The 16,782-nt window shown below is 43.5% G+C and overlaps 1 protein-coding gene across 1 annotated transcript in view; it reads left to right on the top strand.

Annotated features, from left to right (window-relative positions):
- The window catches only part of syne1b (spectrin repeat containing, nuclear envelope 1b), a 67,019-nt gene that overhangs the window by 14,636 nt on the left and 35,601 nt on the right, over positions 1-16,782 (top strand). Inside the window, exons 19-62 of the mRNA XM_079573919.1 lie at positions 10-212; positions 528-692; positions 790-942; positions 1,024-1,167; positions 1,253-1,420; positions 1,545-1,703; positions 1,878-2,042; positions 2,242-2,376; positions 2,461-2,619; positions 2,706-2,914; positions 3,027-3,135; positions 3,387-3,551; positions 3,752-3,919; positions 4,260-4,436; positions 4,886-5,026; positions 5,968-6,128; positions 6,224-6,374; positions 6,444-6,671; positions 6,765-6,863; positions 6,978-7,165; positions 7,244-7,367; positions 7,437-7,603; positions 8,053-8,206; positions 8,548-9,173; positions 9,548-9,727; positions 10,463-10,613; positions 10,677-10,835; positions 10,950-11,132; positions 11,229-11,330; positions 11,390-11,593; positions 11,928-12,135; positions 12,219-12,331; positions 12,474-12,679; positions 12,753-12,902; positions 12,992-13,283; positions 13,867-14,039; positions 14,103-14,412; positions 14,590-14,754; positions 14,860-15,216; positions 15,310-15,446; positions 15,521-15,698; positions 15,781-15,963; positions 16,053-16,196; positions 16,544-16,699. Coding sequence (XP_079430045.1) covers positions 10-212; positions 528-692; positions 790-942; positions 1,024-1,167; positions 1,253-1,420; positions 1,545-1,703; positions 1,878-2,042; positions 2,242-2,376; positions 2,461-2,619; positions 2,706-2,914; positions 3,027-3,135; positions 3,387-3,551; positions 3,752-3,919; positions 4,260-4,436; positions 4,886-5,026; positions 5,968-6,128; positions 6,224-6,374; positions 6,444-6,671; positions 6,765-6,863; positions 6,978-7,165; positions 7,244-7,367; positions 7,437-7,603; positions 8,053-8,206; positions 8,548-9,173; positions 9,548-9,727; positions 10,463-10,613; positions 10,677-10,835; positions 10,950-11,132; positions 11,229-11,330; positions 11,390-11,593; positions 11,928-12,135; positions 12,219-12,331; positions 12,474-12,679; positions 12,753-12,902; positions 12,992-13,283; positions 13,867-14,039; positions 14,103-14,412; positions 14,590-14,754; positions 14,860-15,216; positions 15,310-15,446; positions 15,521-15,698; positions 15,781-15,963; positions 16,053-16,196; positions 16,544-16,699 — 8,069 coding nt within the window. The remainder of the gene's footprint in view (positions 1-9; positions 213-527; positions 693-789; positions 943-1,023; positions 1,168-1,252; positions 1,421-1,544; positions 1,704-1,877; positions 2,043-2,241; positions 2,377-2,460; positions 2,620-2,705; positions 2,915-3,026; positions 3,136-3,386; positions 3,552-3,751; positions 3,920-4,259; positions 4,437-4,885; positions 5,027-5,967; positions 6,129-6,223; positions 6,375-6,443; positions 6,672-6,764; positions 6,864-6,977; positions 7,166-7,243; positions 7,368-7,436; positions 7,604-8,052; positions 8,207-8,547; positions 9,174-9,547; positions 9,728-10,462; positions 10,614-10,676; positions 10,836-10,949; positions 11,133-11,228; positions 11,331-11,389; positions 11,594-11,927; positions 12,136-12,218; positions 12,332-12,473; positions 12,680-12,752; positions 12,903-12,991; positions 13,284-13,866; positions 14,040-14,102; positions 14,413-14,589; positions 14,755-14,859; positions 15,217-15,309; positions 15,447-15,520; positions 15,699-15,780; positions 15,964-16,052; positions 16,197-16,543; positions 16,700-16,782) is intronic.

Below are 16,782 nucleotides of genomic sequence, written 5' to 3'. Positions count from 1 at the left end.
TATTTACAGTTGATGAGGCTGAAGGGGTGAGTAAGTTCCTGAATGAAACCACTGCCCAGTGGAAGCACCTGGCTCTGGAGGTACGCAGTGTGCGCAGTATGCTGGAGGAGGTGATCTCGAACTGGGACAAGTACAGCGGCACCGTGGCCTCTCTGCAGGCCTGGCTGGAGGACGCCGAGCTGATGCTAAACCAATCAGAAGCTACTAAACGGGCAAGTCATTCCATTATGCTGTATATTGTTTTGTATCAAGTGATTTATGTATAGAGATCATCAGGCTTGGTATTATCAGTATTCATACAAGACATAGCATTACACCTTTTTGTGAGTGAGATCGGTTGTACTAAAACAGCAAGTGAACATTTTATCGTAAATCGGCAGAACAATGGGCAAATGTAACCAAAGTTTGAATGGGCCTGATATTGAAGTTCAAGTGACATCCTTCCAAAGAAGGTGCAATTGATACTATATAACTGGAGAAAATAATTGTTCCTCCATTTGAAGTAATCCTTTCCTTTTTCCTCACAGGATTTCTTTCGAAACTTTTCCCACTGGATCCAGCAGCACATGGACATGAACGACTCTGGGAACTTCCTAATCGAAACGTGCGACGAAACTGTGTCCAGAGATCTGAAACAACAGCTCCTCCTACTAAACGGGAGGTGGAGGGAGCTGTTTGTCAAAGTCAAACACGTAACTACGCTTATAGTTCTTTTATAAGTACATGCTATCATTTCATTACACTGCATTTTAATGTACGTTTTTTGGTATTTTGATCTTTAACATACAGTATGCAAGAGCAGACGAGGTGGATAAGCTGAGACAGGATTACCACGATGGCATCAACACCCTAAAAATGTTTATGGATGCAACCGATGACAAAATGACTGCCTCCATTCAAGTGTCTTTCCTCAATGTCAGAGCATTTGCACAAGACGTTGATGTAATTGTGACTTCTTCTTTTTTTGAATGATGTATAAGAAAGAAATAGCCAAAAGGTCTAAATTGAACGTCATTGTTGCAGGAAGTTAAACACAAAGTCCCAGCGATGGAGGCGGCCTGTAAAGCAGCGAGTCGCACTGCTCAGCTGTTGACCAAAGACACTCCACAAGACGAGGTTGCACAGATGAACGCTGTGATGGCTTCTGTCAAAGAGCAGCTCAGCAAGGTTGTGGCTTGACTGACCCCCATTTGCTGAAAGGCTTTTTAATAAATGCAAACCATACATTCTATTATGTATTTGATCTCATTAGGTGAGGGAAAGATGCCTACCTCTGCTGAAGGAGTCCCAGTCTCTCCTCCCTCCTCTGGAAGAAATGGAGAAGAACATTACAGGGTTTTATCAGGCCCTGGAGAAAGCCAGTCACATCACCAGCTCCACAGACTCCGAAGGCCCAGTGGACTTTAAACAGAGATGCCAGGTATGTTCAGAGGAAGCACTAGTCTAGTATAGTCCGAAGTAGTACATCTGATTTTAACTAAATTGCATTGTTTCAAGAAAGAAACAATAGTATCTGTCTAACCTCCTGTGTACAAATGCTGTAGGAGCTGGCGACCTTCACGCACAGCTGCAAGAAGTGTCTGACAGTGATCGAAAGGAACCACCAAACCATCCAGAAGATAATGAACACCAGTAAAACTCTGCAGCACATGGACATGGGGTTGTTGCAGAAGAGAGTGGCTGACTTGCAGGCTTCCTCACAGGTACGCTGTATCTTTTTAAGTCCGATTTTGAAGCTTCCCAGCAACAACACAAAGGCAGTAGGCATTAGAGAGAGATGTTTTAGTGACTAGAATTGGATTATTGGATCATTTTCAAGGACGTGCTATATAAATTGTCATGTTTTCTGATCTGCAATTCTTTCTCTGAATATTTAGACCATGATTAATGAGTCAAACGAGTGGAGAAGGCACATGGAGGCGAACAGCAGCCTGATGAAGAGGTTTGATGAGTCCAGAATCGAGTTGGAGAAAGTCCTGAAGATGGCTCAGTACTGTTTGACCGAGAGGGGAAATCCAGAAGAGCTGCTCAAGAAACACACTGTAAGACATCCTTAATTTGCAGAAATTATATTTTTATGTTGAATATGTGACCTGAACTATAGAAAACTGTAGAAAATTAAAAAATGGTCAATGGAAATCACTGTTTACCCACTTACATGCAAGTATAGGTAAATTATACAACATAAATAAATACAATTTACTTAATGTGAATGAAGCACCGTGTTTTATGTTTCTGCAGGAGTTCTTTGGTCAACTGGATCAACGTGTCTTGAATTCCTTTCTCAAAGCTTGTGATGATTTGACAGACATTTTACCTGAGCAGGAGCAACAGTCCCTGCAAGAAACAGTCAGAAAACTGCACAAGCATTGGAAGGTTGGCTCAAAATATAACAAAATATGCACAATTCTTACAATACCCATTTTTACATATTATAGCAATTTTCGAATACTATTTCAGGATATCCAGACTGATTCCCCATTTCACCTGCTGCGTCTCAAAGTGGAGGTGGAGCGGAGTAAGTTAGCGCTGTGTCTTCAGGAGTCTCAGACAGAAGTGATCCGCGAGAACAGACACCTGGCCAGTATGGGCAGTGAGAGGCTCATCAAGGAACACAAGGTCACAACGCTACAATGAGTACTACTACTACTACAACTACTGTTTTACTCAACTATGAATAGACTTTATCTTTTATCTTCTTCCAGGCTTTCTTCAAGGAAAAGGGTCCCATGTCCATCTGTGAGAAGAGACTGCAGTTGATGGAGGAACTGTGCCAGAAACTCCCAGAGGACGACCAGACTCAGCAGATCATGGAAAATGCAAGAAAAGAGTTTGCTGAGGTCCGAGAGGAGATTGACAGCACCTATCAGAAACTGCTGCTGCACCAGGACAAGTGGAAAGACTACAATGCAAGGTTCGATACAATTAAAGATACAGTATGGAAATAAACACATCAATGTTTTGCGCCAAATTCATTTATGCTCGCGTTATGTATTAATTAACAAATGCCCATACTTCCTCTGCAGGTATGCAGAACTTTCGTGCTGGCTTATATCTAAAGAAAGTCAACTGAGACTTTTGAGAACCAGAGCCAATGACCCCAGAAAGTACAGCCAGGTCAAATCCACCATCATGGTAAGTCTATACACCCCCCTTTAGACCTGAACTGAATCATACTAAACAAATGATGTCACACCAATATAGCAATAATGACGTGAATATTTGTATGTATTTCTTAATATGTCCAAAAGATTGCATGTGTTTTTCCAAGTTTTCATCTTTCCTATCCTCCTCCTAAACTGCTCTGTCAGTGCACTGTCAGTAAAGCCAGGCCTCCTGTGTCAGACCACATTGTCCCTGTCACACTGTGTTGCCGTCTGTTTCAGGAGGTGAGGAATGATGCAGAGCTGCAGGAGGGAAACCTGAGCTGGCTCAAGGCGCGTATGGCAGTGCTGTTAGAAGTCTGTGCTGACAGTGATGGCCAGAGGCAATCCAGCGCCCTGAGCAAACTGTCCACCGACTTCAAGAACTTGCTGGTCTCACTGATAGAGGTTGGTATAGATGATAACAGAATACGCTGTTTTTACATTTTGAATTTGCCAAAGCTAGTAGCTGTTACTTCACTATATCAGAGTGTTTACAGTATATGCAGTACAGGTCCAGTGGCCGAATCTAGACTGCACCAGCTACCACCAGAAATCATTTCAATATGCGTGACCAAATACTGTATGTGTATCTTCTGTATTTGTAGGCTGAGAAGATGATACTGGCTGTGGGGGACTGTGTCCAGTTCCGGGAGGAAGTGCAGAGTACCCTGGATGATCTGGTTCAGGGCCAGAAAGAGTCTCAAGCCGAGGTTACTAAGATCCTTGACTCACCGACCGTCAGGGAGGCCCAACAACTACTGCTGGTTTATCAGGTAACTACAACTCAAATACATACAAAACTAATACAGTTACGTGTCCATTGTTTAATAAAGGTAGTTTAAAGGTAATGCTATCAAAAAGACTCTTAAGCAATTGTTGTACCTCTCTGAATGTTTTGTTTATATGCATTAGTAGTTGCTTTTTCAATTACCATCTATTATCTCAGTTTTGTAGATCTTGAGATACAACATAATATCCATATACAGTATGGATGCTGTCAATTATATCCACTATACAATGTGCAGTTGCCATTTTTAACTTGTTTGTTGTTGTTTTTTAGCTAAAATTTGTTCATAGTACTTAATATATTACAAGTTGTTACTTTATTCCCAGCAACTCCTGAAGCGTCTGAAGCTGAAGCGGCGAGACGTCCAGCAGCTGATGACCCGGGGGCAGCAGCTCCAGGCAGAAGAGGGCGTGGGGGACAGTCTGCAGCAGGACCTGCAGTGTCTGGAAAACACACTCAGCAAAATGGAGCACAACATGGACTCACAGGAACAGAGTCTGGAGGTTAGGAGACTACAGGGTTTATCTTGCGTGAAAATAAAGGCACCAATGGGATTAACAGTCAACAATTAGTTTACTGAGGCCGACAAATTACTCAGTTATATTCTGCACATTGATTGTAATCTGACTGAGCGTTTACTGTACAATTCTGAATTATAAATGCTAACTGGAAAATGACCTCAACAACAACATTTTGTTTTGCCTACTCTAAATAATGCCTCTGGGCAAGGACTTCAGTAGAATCCTTTGTAGATCATGTTGATGCAAAGTGGAAAGTTTATGATAGCTGGGATAATGGATATTTGTTTTGGGTACTAAATGCTGACTAAAAATGTTTCCAAGTCTATTAAAGCACTTTGCCTTGCGTTGGTAAGTGTCACGAGCCGGAAAGTGAGGTGATTCCAGTATAACAGCTCATATATTGAGAGACTCTTGCTTATTACTGTCTCCAGGTGACACTGGCAGCCTGGCAGGAGTTTGACAGTCAACAGGAGGCAGTGCTGGAATTTGTCTCAAAAGCTCGATCTACAATGGAGAGAGATATGAACTTTAGCAGCCCAGAGAGCCTGTCTGGGGAGCTCGATCAGGCCAAAGTAAGTTCTTGTTGTTTTGTTATTTACTGTATTTGATAAATGGTCTCAATTTAATTGGTCAATAATTGTTGTCGTACTTAATTCAGGTCATTAGATAATTAAAGGCCCTAAACCTAATTATTTTGATGCTACACTACACAATACCAGGTTTAACATGCTTATAACCTCATCCCCGCGAGGAATCAGGGTGTGAGGAATCAGTTAGGAATAACATTGGCTTAACAGCAATTTAAACTTAAAGGGATATTTTAGGATTTTTGACATAGGGCCTCATTTAGTTATCCAGAGTGTTGTCAATTTCTGGAGATTGTTTTTTTCCATTCAGTTCTTATATTTCAAGAGTTTAGTGGTGCTAGGCTAGTGCTAAGCGAGTGTTAGGCTAGCGCATGTCTATGGTAACTAGCAGCCTGCATTAACAACAGTCTGACCCAAGCACAGTGCACCTGAGGCAAATCGCTTAGAACACCAGACTACCGACTAACTTATATTTGAGCAGCATCAGCTTCCTGGTTGTAAGCTATGCAGTGGTGGAGTGATCTGCTAGGTTACCTGATCTACAGTAGTTTGTTTACCTGCAGCATTACTACACGTGGAATTCACAAAGGAGCTTTCTACAAATCAGATGTGGAAACATTTGGAGGCCTACCCAATGATTTTGAAGAGGTTTTTAATGCAGGCTACTAGTTACCATAGACATGTGCTAGCCTAGCACTAGCCAAGCACCACTAAACTCTTCAAATATAAGGACTGCATGAATTAAAAACAATATCTCCAGAAATCAACAACACTCTAGATGACTAGGAAATGAGGCCCTATGTCAAAAATCCTGAAATATCCCTATAACCAGTAGAAATTGGGTACAGGGACATTAAAATGAAAAACATTCAGTAAACATTGTTCTATGATTAATGATGTAATTTTGCTTTTTGTCCTATCCTCAGGTGTTGTTGAAGCAGTGCGAAGCAGAGGCCTTGCATATGAACACCTTATTAAAAAGAGCCACAGAAATCCAACTAGGTCCCAAGAATAAAAATCTGTTGGTGCAGCAAGCCCGATCTCTCAGCGAGCAAGTGGACCAAGTCGAGTCTGGACTCAAGAAAGAGTAAGTGCTTTAGGTTACTGCTGCTTTTGCGTGATACTTAATGGTTTTCTTATTGGTCAGTGTTTCGTTTATCTAATCCTGACTTTGTAATTCAGTGTTAAGACTTTAGAAGACATGAAGCATCAGTGGGAGCAGTTTTTAGCTGGATTTGAAGGGTTTTCTCTATGGATTTCTGCAAAGGAAAAGCAGTTGGAAGTCCTTAAAACCTCTTCTCTTCCACTGAGTGAACAGATCAACACTGCCAAGGTAGAATTAGACTTAATACATGTAATAAAATATGAACTTCAACAGTAATGTTTGACTGTGCTCGTACAGGCTGTAGGTGCAGAGGTGCAAGAGCGTGCTGAAGTCCTCTCTCGGCTAGAGGCAGAGTCCCAGGCTCTGGCCCATTTCGTCTTGTCAGGAGAGGCCGCTCGGGTAAAGGCTCGGCTCACCCAGATCCGCCGCTACTGGGAGGAACTGAAGGAGAGTGTGCAGCAGTTAGACTCGCAGCTGGAGGAGAGCTCTTCACACACTCAGAAATTCAAAGCGGGATTGCAGGATGTAAGCATTGAAATTTCAAACCTATTCACAATCTGATAGTGTAAAAACAGGTGCACGTTTTGACAGAGAAAATTGTGTGTTTTCATGTCCAAGATTCAAGCATCTCTCGGTGAACTTCATGCAAATCTTGAGGACCCGGTCAAATCCTGTACATCCTCATCAGACACATATCAAACTCTTCAACATCATATGGTAAATTTCGATTTTATTATAGAGCCATGTTTGTGTCTTATACCCCATTTTCCAAAACAAGCTCTGGATCTGCAAAACATGAACAGAAATAAATGTTGTTTTTTTTTCTTTTAGGATGTGTGTCAGAACCTGGAGAGACTGAAGGGCTCTTTGCTGTCGCTGTCGGCTGGAGCTCGACGACTCAGCGACAGAGAGGAGGCTGAAAGAACCGTGGCAGAGCTGAACAGCCGTTACGACTGCCACTTACAGGAAGCAAAGGACAAGCAGTGCACTCTCGAGAGCCTGCTGTGTCATTGGCAAAAGTGAATATATCTATTGGAGCATTAATTGAGAAAATGATTAGAAGTATTGTAACTTTTTTTTTTGGGGTGTGCCTATAGGTATGAGAAACAGCGGTCAACCTTTATTTCATGCTTGGAAAGGTGTGAAGCCACCTCCAAACCAGACAGTCAGTATCTTTCTGCTGACAAAGCAAAGCTACGCAGCGAGCTCCAAGACTTGCAGGTGCGGTACTCATATAGCCACTGTTAGCCAACTATCTTGTTTGAAATATAAATTGTCTTTTTTTTACAGTCATTGCAGGGTGAAGTCGAAACCCTTGAGCCATCCTATCTGGAGCTGATGTCTTTGGGGACATTACTATATCCCACTGCGCCAGAGGAGAGAGTAGCCCAGCTCAGAGGGGACCTTGAAAATCTGCAGAAACGATTTAACATTCAAAAAGCAGCCATACCCCAGAGGTGAGCTGGACTCATTAAGAGTAATAATACACATAGGACACCATAATCCAAGACCAGCATGACACAACTGCCCATTGCTCTAAAAAGCTAGCAATAGTGAAGTCAAAGTCAAGTCAATGTCACATACAGAGGTTTGAAATTATTCTACTATACAAACACACAGAAAGCAGCAGCCAATAACTGAGCGGAATACACACAGAAAAATGGCATAACTACTGTACCTGCCTTTTCATTTCTCTATCATAACAGCAGATAAAAGCAATTAAGTAGTGGCCACAGTGAGCCCCATCTCACGATTCTCACTTGTTATGTGTGGACCGGCAGTCGCTCTATAATCGCGTTAAATTCAGTCATGTAGTGTGGGCCCCCCATTCTTCACAAAATCTTTTTGGACTGAAAACATCGTGTAGTAAATCTTCAGCTTTACACAATTATGTTTCCTCCCCCAGAATACAGGATCGTCACAGCCACTTGTCACTGGTGGAGCAGTACGACCAGGCCTTACTGAAATTCTCACAGTGGAGTGATTCCATGCTTTCAAATCTTCACTCCTCCTCTCAAATTAACATCAACAACCTGCAAGCTGCTGCCACACATGTGAAGGTAAGTCCAACACCGGCATTCAAGCTGTCCACCAAAAAAAAATCTCTCAGAATATTCTAAAATTAATGTAAAAAAAATTACTCAGACATTACGGTAAGTAAAAGTATATAATGTAGTAACTTCCTCTTATTCATTTGTTTGGTGGTGTTGCTGTGTCACAAAATGTTAATGAGCTAAACGTGAGCACTTGTTGTCATGGTAAGTGTACTGCACACAAAGCATCAGGGAAGGCCATTGGTTACTACGTACAGGCCCAAGAAAATACAATAGAATAATTGGCTTAGGCTTTCAATTTGCAACCCTGCTCCTGTTTTGTTGACATTCTGCGGCTGCCTTTGCAGGAGACTCAAACCGCCTTGGAGAAGCAGGCTACGGTGAGACAGAGTTTGGACCAACAGGCTGGCAAACTTTGTCAATTCTGCGAGCCCAGTGACGCAGAAGCCTTTCGGAGTAGAGCGGAAAGTTGTTTCCAGCCTTACGAGGAGGCAAAGCAGCTCGCCGACCTCCAACTCGAATGCATAGAGAGACTTGAAGCTTTCTTACAAACCCATAGTGTCGCCGCGGGAGTTTTGCATGGACTCAGACAGACTGTGGAGAGCGCTGGCAGCTGGGACAGAGGCCGCGTGGAGGAGCTTCAACAAGAGCTGGCCACTATTGTCCCGGATATAAGCCAGCTTGAGACTTTAGCCGTCAATTTGGATAGCAGTATATGCAAAGGTCATCTGCATATTGGTGCCGAAAAGGGGGCTCGTAAGTCGTGCAGGATGTTAGCAGATACTCTCAGCACTGAAATGGACACAGTGAGGAATCTGCTCGGGTCCAAGCAAAATGAAGCAGAAGCACTTGGGGCATTATGGACTTCTTTCAGACAAAGGAAAGAGCAACTACTCAAAGCAGTGGAGGACATTGAAGAGAAAGCAGACCACCAAAGCTTCAAAGAGCCAACGCTACACGCAGTACAGCAAAGGTAATCCAAGCCGGAAAGTAATTCGTTTAATATTGAGCTACAAGAGAATCTACAGGCTTCAGGCATATTTCTAGTACTTTACAACAACTGGCAACATTATGGCCACTGACAGGTGAAGTGAATAAGACTGATATGTTGGAAAGATTATGCAGCAACTGGGTGTTTTGTTTTGTAGAAGCAAGAAAAATAGACAATCGTATATGGATTTGAGGGCTAGATGTATTTGTCCTGAGCGCAAAGGACAACATTAACAAGAAGAACTGCCTCAGTAGAATTTGAATGTTACCATAAAAATCAAACATTTTGGGGTGGGACGAACAAACGTTGTCCATAGACTATTTTAGATTATTTTTTCCCGTATGTATCCGTTTTAGGTTGCGGTTCTTTAATCAACTGGAGGATGAGCTACAGTCACATCAGCACGAGGAGCAATGGTTGAGGGATAAGGGAAACCAGTTGGCCAAGAGGGATGCAGAGCTCGGCGGGGAGGTGCTCCGGGAAATCAACCTGCTGGAGACCACGTGGGAGGACACCAGAAGACTCATCACGGAAAAGTAATATAATATGGAAAAACAAAAAACCAAGGCACTCCTCCCACATCATCATTCTCTATTTATATTTTCTAAAAAGCCTTTATTATGATGGGCTGGTTAATCTTAAAATCTTTTAAAACATATTGCTGCTTTCTTCCAACAAGCCTTTTTGAATACAATATGGTTTTGTGCATCCTGATTAAAGCAGAACTAAGTAACTCATGCCCTTAGAGGCCATAAACGCCACTGCAGGTGTTGTAGCATGTTGCATTTTTTTTACTCATTAATTGTCCGTGAGAGTAAATACTACGCTGACAGAAAAGATAAAGGGAGAGAGGGATATTGTACATTGTGCCACAACTCAATTACACAATGGAGATATTTTTCACTGAAACTTGGCTGTAAATACTGCTTAAGTGGCACTAACCCACAGTTAGCTTTGCCCGTTAGCCTGCTTCTTCTTCGTGATTCTATTAGTGTGTACTGCACCTCCGGCTTGGAGACGGGAAGATGCAAGGGTGGTTTTCTGGCCAGAGACACCAGGGGGAGATGAAACCCCCCCAATCATCCCATTATCACTTGTATTACCCTCAGAGTGACTATGAAAACGTTACTTAGTTCTGCTTCAATGTAAAAACTTGGAATTTAGACAGAAGTAATAATAGATTCCACGGTTAAATCTCAAGACTGAAAATGACTGATACAATGTTTGTCTTGCAGTACATTTGCATACTAATGTGTCTGTACTATTTTCAGGCAAGAACAATGCAGTGCCCTTGTTGAGCTCATGAGGGAATACCAAGCCTTAAAAACCTCTATAAGTGGCATTATTGAAGGAGCAGAGTCTATCATTGATATAAGCTCTGTTTTAAAAGATTACGAAGAAAGCAAGAAGTCACTTACCAAGGTACGAAGGCTGAAAGATTATTTTATTGTAACTTGTTCAAAATTGTAATGTAACTTGTTTTAGCATGAGACCGTCAAGGTTGATATGGCAAGTAAGCAACACGAGCTGGACCAGTTTTCAAGCAAAGGGAAACAACTTGTGATTGAACTTAAGAAGATCCCCGATTGTGAATCTCAAATGATGAAGAAAGATGCAGAGACAATAGTTGATCAGTGGCTCGATGTAAGTTTCACTCTAATCGAGCAGAATACCTCTCACAGTGTTCAGAGAATGACACAAATCATTGAGAACTCTTTTGTTCTCAGATTAGTAATGCTTCTGTTATTAACTGAATAGGTCTCTGAGAAAGTAGATGACAACATCGAGCATCTGAACCAGAGTTTGATGTTGTGGGAGGAAGTGCGTAAAATCAGTGAAGACATTGAGAATTGGACAAACCACAGTGTGCTCGAATTGAATGAAAGCCTCAGCAACCTCAACGACAGCCAAAAACTGTCTGCCAGACTCTCAGCACTGCAGGTAGAACTCAATTTGAAAGCAGGTGTACATGCTTTTAAATGCCATATAAACGTATTACAAACCAGTTTATGGATGATGTGTTTGCTTTTCCATTAGGCTGAAGTGGCTGAAAAGGAGCAGGCACTTGTAGCTCTTCAAAGCAAGATTTCTGAGTTAAAAACAGCCATTCATAGTCAGGAGACTCCTGCCAGACTACAGGTAAGATACTTCGATTTAACCATAACATTAGTAGAAATCTGATATACACATTTCTGCAGGTTTTGGAGAATGACCTACGTAAGAAGATTGGTACCGTCCAGAAGCTGCATGAGCAAGCAAAAGGAAATCTAATAGACTTCAGTTCACAAAGAAAACAGCTGGAAGAATATATCTCACAGATGTCAGCATGGCTTAAAAGTATGGAGGACACTCTGGTTTCATCACCCACTGGATCTGACCCTGAGGACATCTGCAGAGTCAAGGTATTTCCCAGACTTCCAGTGTGGAGTTTGTTCAGTAGCTTCTTCTGGGTGTTTTTTGTTTGTTGTTTTTTGCATCGGCTTTCTCCATCAACCCAAAACATGCGAAATAGACTAAACCTCTAGCTAGGTATTGACCGTGAATATCTGGAGATCCTGGGTGTTGCACTGTAGCTGTAGCAGGGTTGCATGCACATGACAAACTCCATATAATCATACAATCAGTTGTCTGATAAGCAATCACACAACTTTATGAAGTTATGAGAAAATGATTTACTCCCCTCATTTTAATCACCTACCTAACTGTATTATATTCTTTTTTTTTAAATGTTCATAGGAGATTCAGAAAGAGCTCCAAAATCAACAGGGGAGTATTGATGCCACCAGAGAAACTCTGAATACACTGTGTAGAAAATATCCCTCTGAGGAGCTGGCAAGTCTGGGTTCAGCCCTGACCGACCTCATTAAAACATACGAGTCTGTGAACCAACTCTCGGCGCGCACTCTGGTGTCTCTGCAGACCTGTCTGCAGCAGCAGTTCAATGGTAAACTATACTGACTCTCTGGTTTTCCACACATTGATTTGTGCAGGCATTTGATATGCTAAAATGTGTTTTCTGCTTTATAGATTTGGCTCAAGAATTTCATCGCTGGCTCTCAGAGCAGAGGGAGATTGTTAAGGAGTGCTCCGACAGGTCTGGAGACACCTACATAGTGGACCGCAAGTTGCAGAAGATAAAGGTAAGATGACCAACTTCCTGTTCAGTTGCAACTTCTTTTGAACTCAAGCTGAACAGTCCAATTTTAAAACAGGAAATGACATTATGTAACTACTGCTAAGATAGTAACACTTTTGTATGGCTAATCCTTATCTCAACTAAAGGGTGCCATGGAGCGTGTTGAGGAAGGCGAGATGCGTCTGACTCAGGTTTGTGAAGAGGGAGAGAAGCTGCTCCTCCACCTGCCCAAAGCCAGTGCGGGGCAGGTCCAGCAGCACCTCTCGTCCATACAGCAGGACTGGGACAGCTTTGTGGAGCAGTGCAGACAGAACCAGCAGATCTTAGAGGACAGTGCAGCTCTAATGAAGGGGTAAGAGGTGTTTCTTTAAGTCATTTATTATTTTAGGCACATTCTTTGCATAAATAACCGTATCCTTGTTAAGGTTTGAGGGTCGCCTGAAGAAGTTGAAGTGGTGGCTGGAGCACATGGAGAAGAGAATGACCACAGATTTTCTCGAGGCCAAGCAGCGTAGCCCTGAAAAAGTTGTCCTTGAACAAGTGGAGGAGTATCAACAAGAGGTCCTAAAAGAAAGGTATCATGAAATACGGCCTGAAGAGCAAGGGCCCAAACAATTGCTACCAAACCGATCAAGCTTTTGAACAGTCAAATCTATCTACTCAGGGACTCTTTTGAGCGGCTGTGTCAGGAGGCCCAGGCACTGAACGAAGGCGGCAGAGGAGACGGCTGTGAGACCCGAGTGTCAGCCCAGATTCAGTCCCAGCACCAGACCCTGCTGCGGAGAGTGCGGGACCTGCTGCGCTCGTGTCAGCTCACTCTACAGGAGCAGCAGGCCTTTGAAGACACTCTGCAGGCCACATGGACCTGGCTCAGCACGGTGCAGGAGAGGCTGACTTCTCTCAACAGCACCATCGGTAACAAGGAAACACTGGAGAAGAGATTAGGCCTTGTACAGGTTTGTGGAAAATGTCTAATGGTATTTTCCGGACTATAAGGCACACTGTTTTTCACAGTTTGGCTGGGGCTTCGACTTGTACTCAGGTGCGACTTAAATATAAAAATCTAGAATTATATTATATTATATTATATAACACATGTTAGTTATTTTCACACCGACAGCCGCAAGAGGGCGCTCTCGGCTGGTGTACCAGTATTTGCTACTCCTGTACCACTGAAAATTTTAAAAACGGTAATCGAGCAGTAGAAAAGAAGTGTGGAGTGAGCACGAAGCTTGTGGGGAACTGGTGAAAAGCGGAAGTTACTCTTACTGCAATGATGCAATGAAGAAAACCAAAAAAGCTAATCGCGGGCTAAAAGCTAGATGGCCACAGCTAGAGGAACGAGTTCGCAAATGGGTGCTTGAACGACGTGCTGCCAGGAGAAGCTTGTCAACAGTACAGTTACACCTACATGCCCAGGTAGTTGCCAAGGCTGGTGCGACATATACTCCGGAGCGACTTATAGTCCAGAAAATACAGTAGCTTTCATCTGTTCTATTTCAGTCTTTTTAACGAGTTTTTTTAAAATTGTTTTTATAGGATATTCTGTTGATGAAGGGAGAAGGTGAGGTAAAACTCAACATGACTGTGGGTAAAGGAGAACAGGTCCTGAAACACAACCGAATGGAGGGACAGGAGGCCATTTGCTCCCAGCTACAGAGTCTGAAGGATGCGTGGGCCAATATGCTTATGACGTCAATGAGCTGCCACAGGTACGTACTGGGATTGTCTGCGTGAGTAACACAAGAAAAAAAAACTATTTTCTCCTTCCGCAGTCGCCTGGAGTGGACAGTGACCCAGTGGAGCAGTTTCCAGGAGAACAAGAGCCAGCTGCAGCAGTGGATGGAGTCCGTGGAGCAGGAGCTGGGGATGACCCTGCCTCAGCAGCCGGGTCTGAAGGAGAAGTGTGCTTTGCTGGAGCGACTGAGAGCCCTACAGGCCGATGTGGACGCCCATGCAGCAGTCCTGTCCCGGCTGACGGAGAAGGCGGTGGAGATGCACGAGAAAACCGCTGACCCCGCCTTTGGACCGGAGTCAAGGGCGGAGCTCAGTGCACACTTTGCAGATATTTCAGCTGTTGTTAAGGTAAGATTGATGGAACAATATATTTAAACATATTCCACTGGTCAAGTTCTAGGTCAGTCATTTTCAAATCTTCATAGTACAACCACTCGAAATCTGTCAGACTCTGCAATATTCGTAGCATTACGATAACGATCTAAGCAACTACTCTTGTTCATTGTGGTATTTTCCTCTTCAAAGGGAAAAGTGCAGTCTATGCAGAACATCGTATCAGAACACGAGCAGTACCTGGATGCCGTTCGGGATTTTAACGATTGGTTGATCTCGGCCAAAGAGGAGCTCCAGCGTTGGTCTGACTTGTCCGGAGATTCTCTGTCCATAAAGAGGAAACTATCAAAGGTCCAGGTAGGTCTAGTACTGCATTGAAGTAAAGAAAGGCGTTTTTCAATTCCACACTAACAGGGATAGACCCTTTAAACACGACACACCTTCATTTACTCATCATTTTAGGAGCTGCTCGACTCTAAACAGCGGGGGAGAGAGAGGCTAAACCGCGTCCAGCGATGCGGCGCCGTGGCGAGGGACCACACCGGAGCTGGAGGGTATGAGGCCATGGAGAGAGAGGAGGCCGCACTGCTGTCCTCTTGGGAGCAGTGGGAGCGAGGGGCGCTGCAGACACGAGCGAGCCTGGAGACAGCGCTGTCCCAGATCGCCAGCTCTGAGCAGGAGTTCAGCAGCCTCTCGGCACAACTCGAGCACGACCTGCACGAGTTCAGCCGACTGCTGCATCAATGGCGGCTGCAGTTGACACAGGCGAAGGCGAAAACTGACGGAGAGGAGGCCGTCAATGGATGGGAACTGGCAAAGGTAAGTTCAGACAAAGGCGAGTAAAAACTTTAAAGCCATGGGGGCCAATCTTCTGCCTTTTATTTGTTTTTATTCTTATTCATTTTTCTTTAGGATACTTTGGAGGAACTAGTCAAAGCTGAACCCTTGTCTGAAAATTTGAAAACTCGACTAAACGATTTGTGCCGATTCTCCAGAGACATGGGGACACAGTCTGATAGAGTGTCTGCACTAATAAAAGAGTACAACAGGTCCGATAATTATATGTTTTTTTGTTTTTTTATTAGTTTAGTCGAATTAACATCTCTCCTCAAATGTTCTCTAGTCTGAGCCTTAAGGCCTCTCGAGAGTGTCAGGGCAAAGAAAAGCTGCTGGACCAGTGTTTCCGTACAGCCTTCAGAGAGTTTCAGCAGTGGCTCGTCAACACCAAGATCAACACGGCCAAGTGCTTTGACGCACCCCAGAATCTTAATGAGGCCTCCTCCAGCTTGCAGAAAATACAGGTACAATGACATACAAGTCTTCGTTTTTAAACTACAGATACCAAATGCTAGTGATGTTTATTGTATGTTTTCTCATCCACAGGAGTTTCTAAATGACAGAGAACAGGGCCAGTCTAAACTCAATGCTGTCGTTGTGAATGGAGAGCTTGTCTGCAGTGTGGCACCTAAAGACAAAGTGGATGGAGTCCGGGTTAAAATGAATACAGCTCGAGAGGACTGGAAAAGTATCATGTCTAACCTTCACAACAGAGAGACCAATTTACAGGTAAAACTTAACAATTTACACATAAAGTGTATCATACAGTTTTGTAATAGAGATATTTGTTCTTGAGCCTGTTGTTGTTTTCATTGCAGAACCTCGTGTCTCAGATGAAGGATTTTGAGGCCAGTGCGGAGCCTCTTCAGGACTGTCTGAACGCCACAGAGTTGGCTGTACAAGAGAGCAGCACACGACTCCATGACCTCACAGCCAAGAAACTGGAGCTACACAAACTGCAGGTGCAAACTAATAGAATTCATGGTTTGTTTAAAACCATTTCATTTTCAGTTCCAACTACAGCGACACGTGAAGTGCATGACAGATACTACCATCTGACCATGCAAGGGACATCCATTTTCTTTGCTTAGAAAAACCTTTGTCTAATTTCCTCCTTCCCGTTGCTTCAATTACATTTCAGAGCCCTTCAAACCCATTTCTTGTTTCTATGTTTTCATCTGCTTCTTGCATTGACATCAACATCATTAACTTGAGTGATGCGTTGCTTAATAACCCTTCTGATATTTGTCTGTCTGTGTGGCCGTGTCTGCTTGCATGCCTCTGTGCTAACCTGCCTGTGCTCTTCCAGTCTGTGCTTGAGGAGTTGGCTTCTCAGGAGGTGCAGCTCAGCAAGCTCAGGGAGAAGGCCCAGCTGCTGTGGGACGAGCACGCAGCTGGAAAGGGCTTTGTGCATCGCGTTTCTCAGCTCTCTGCTCAGTACCTCGCTCTAACCAACCTCACGAAGGTAAAGTAACAGCTGTCTGTCTGCATGGGAACTTTCAGGACCAGTGACCAAGGCAGAGGCCTGCATGGAGGCGATCACATCAT

This window comes from Gobius niger (assembly GCF_951799975.1).
Source record: "Gobius niger genome assembly, chromosome: 16".
NCBI classification, from domain to species: domain Eukaryota; kingdom Metazoa; phylum Chordata; class Actinopteri; order Gobiiformes; family Gobiidae; genus Gobius; species Gobius niger.
This window is presented reverse-complemented; position numbering and strand designations above follow the sequence as displayed.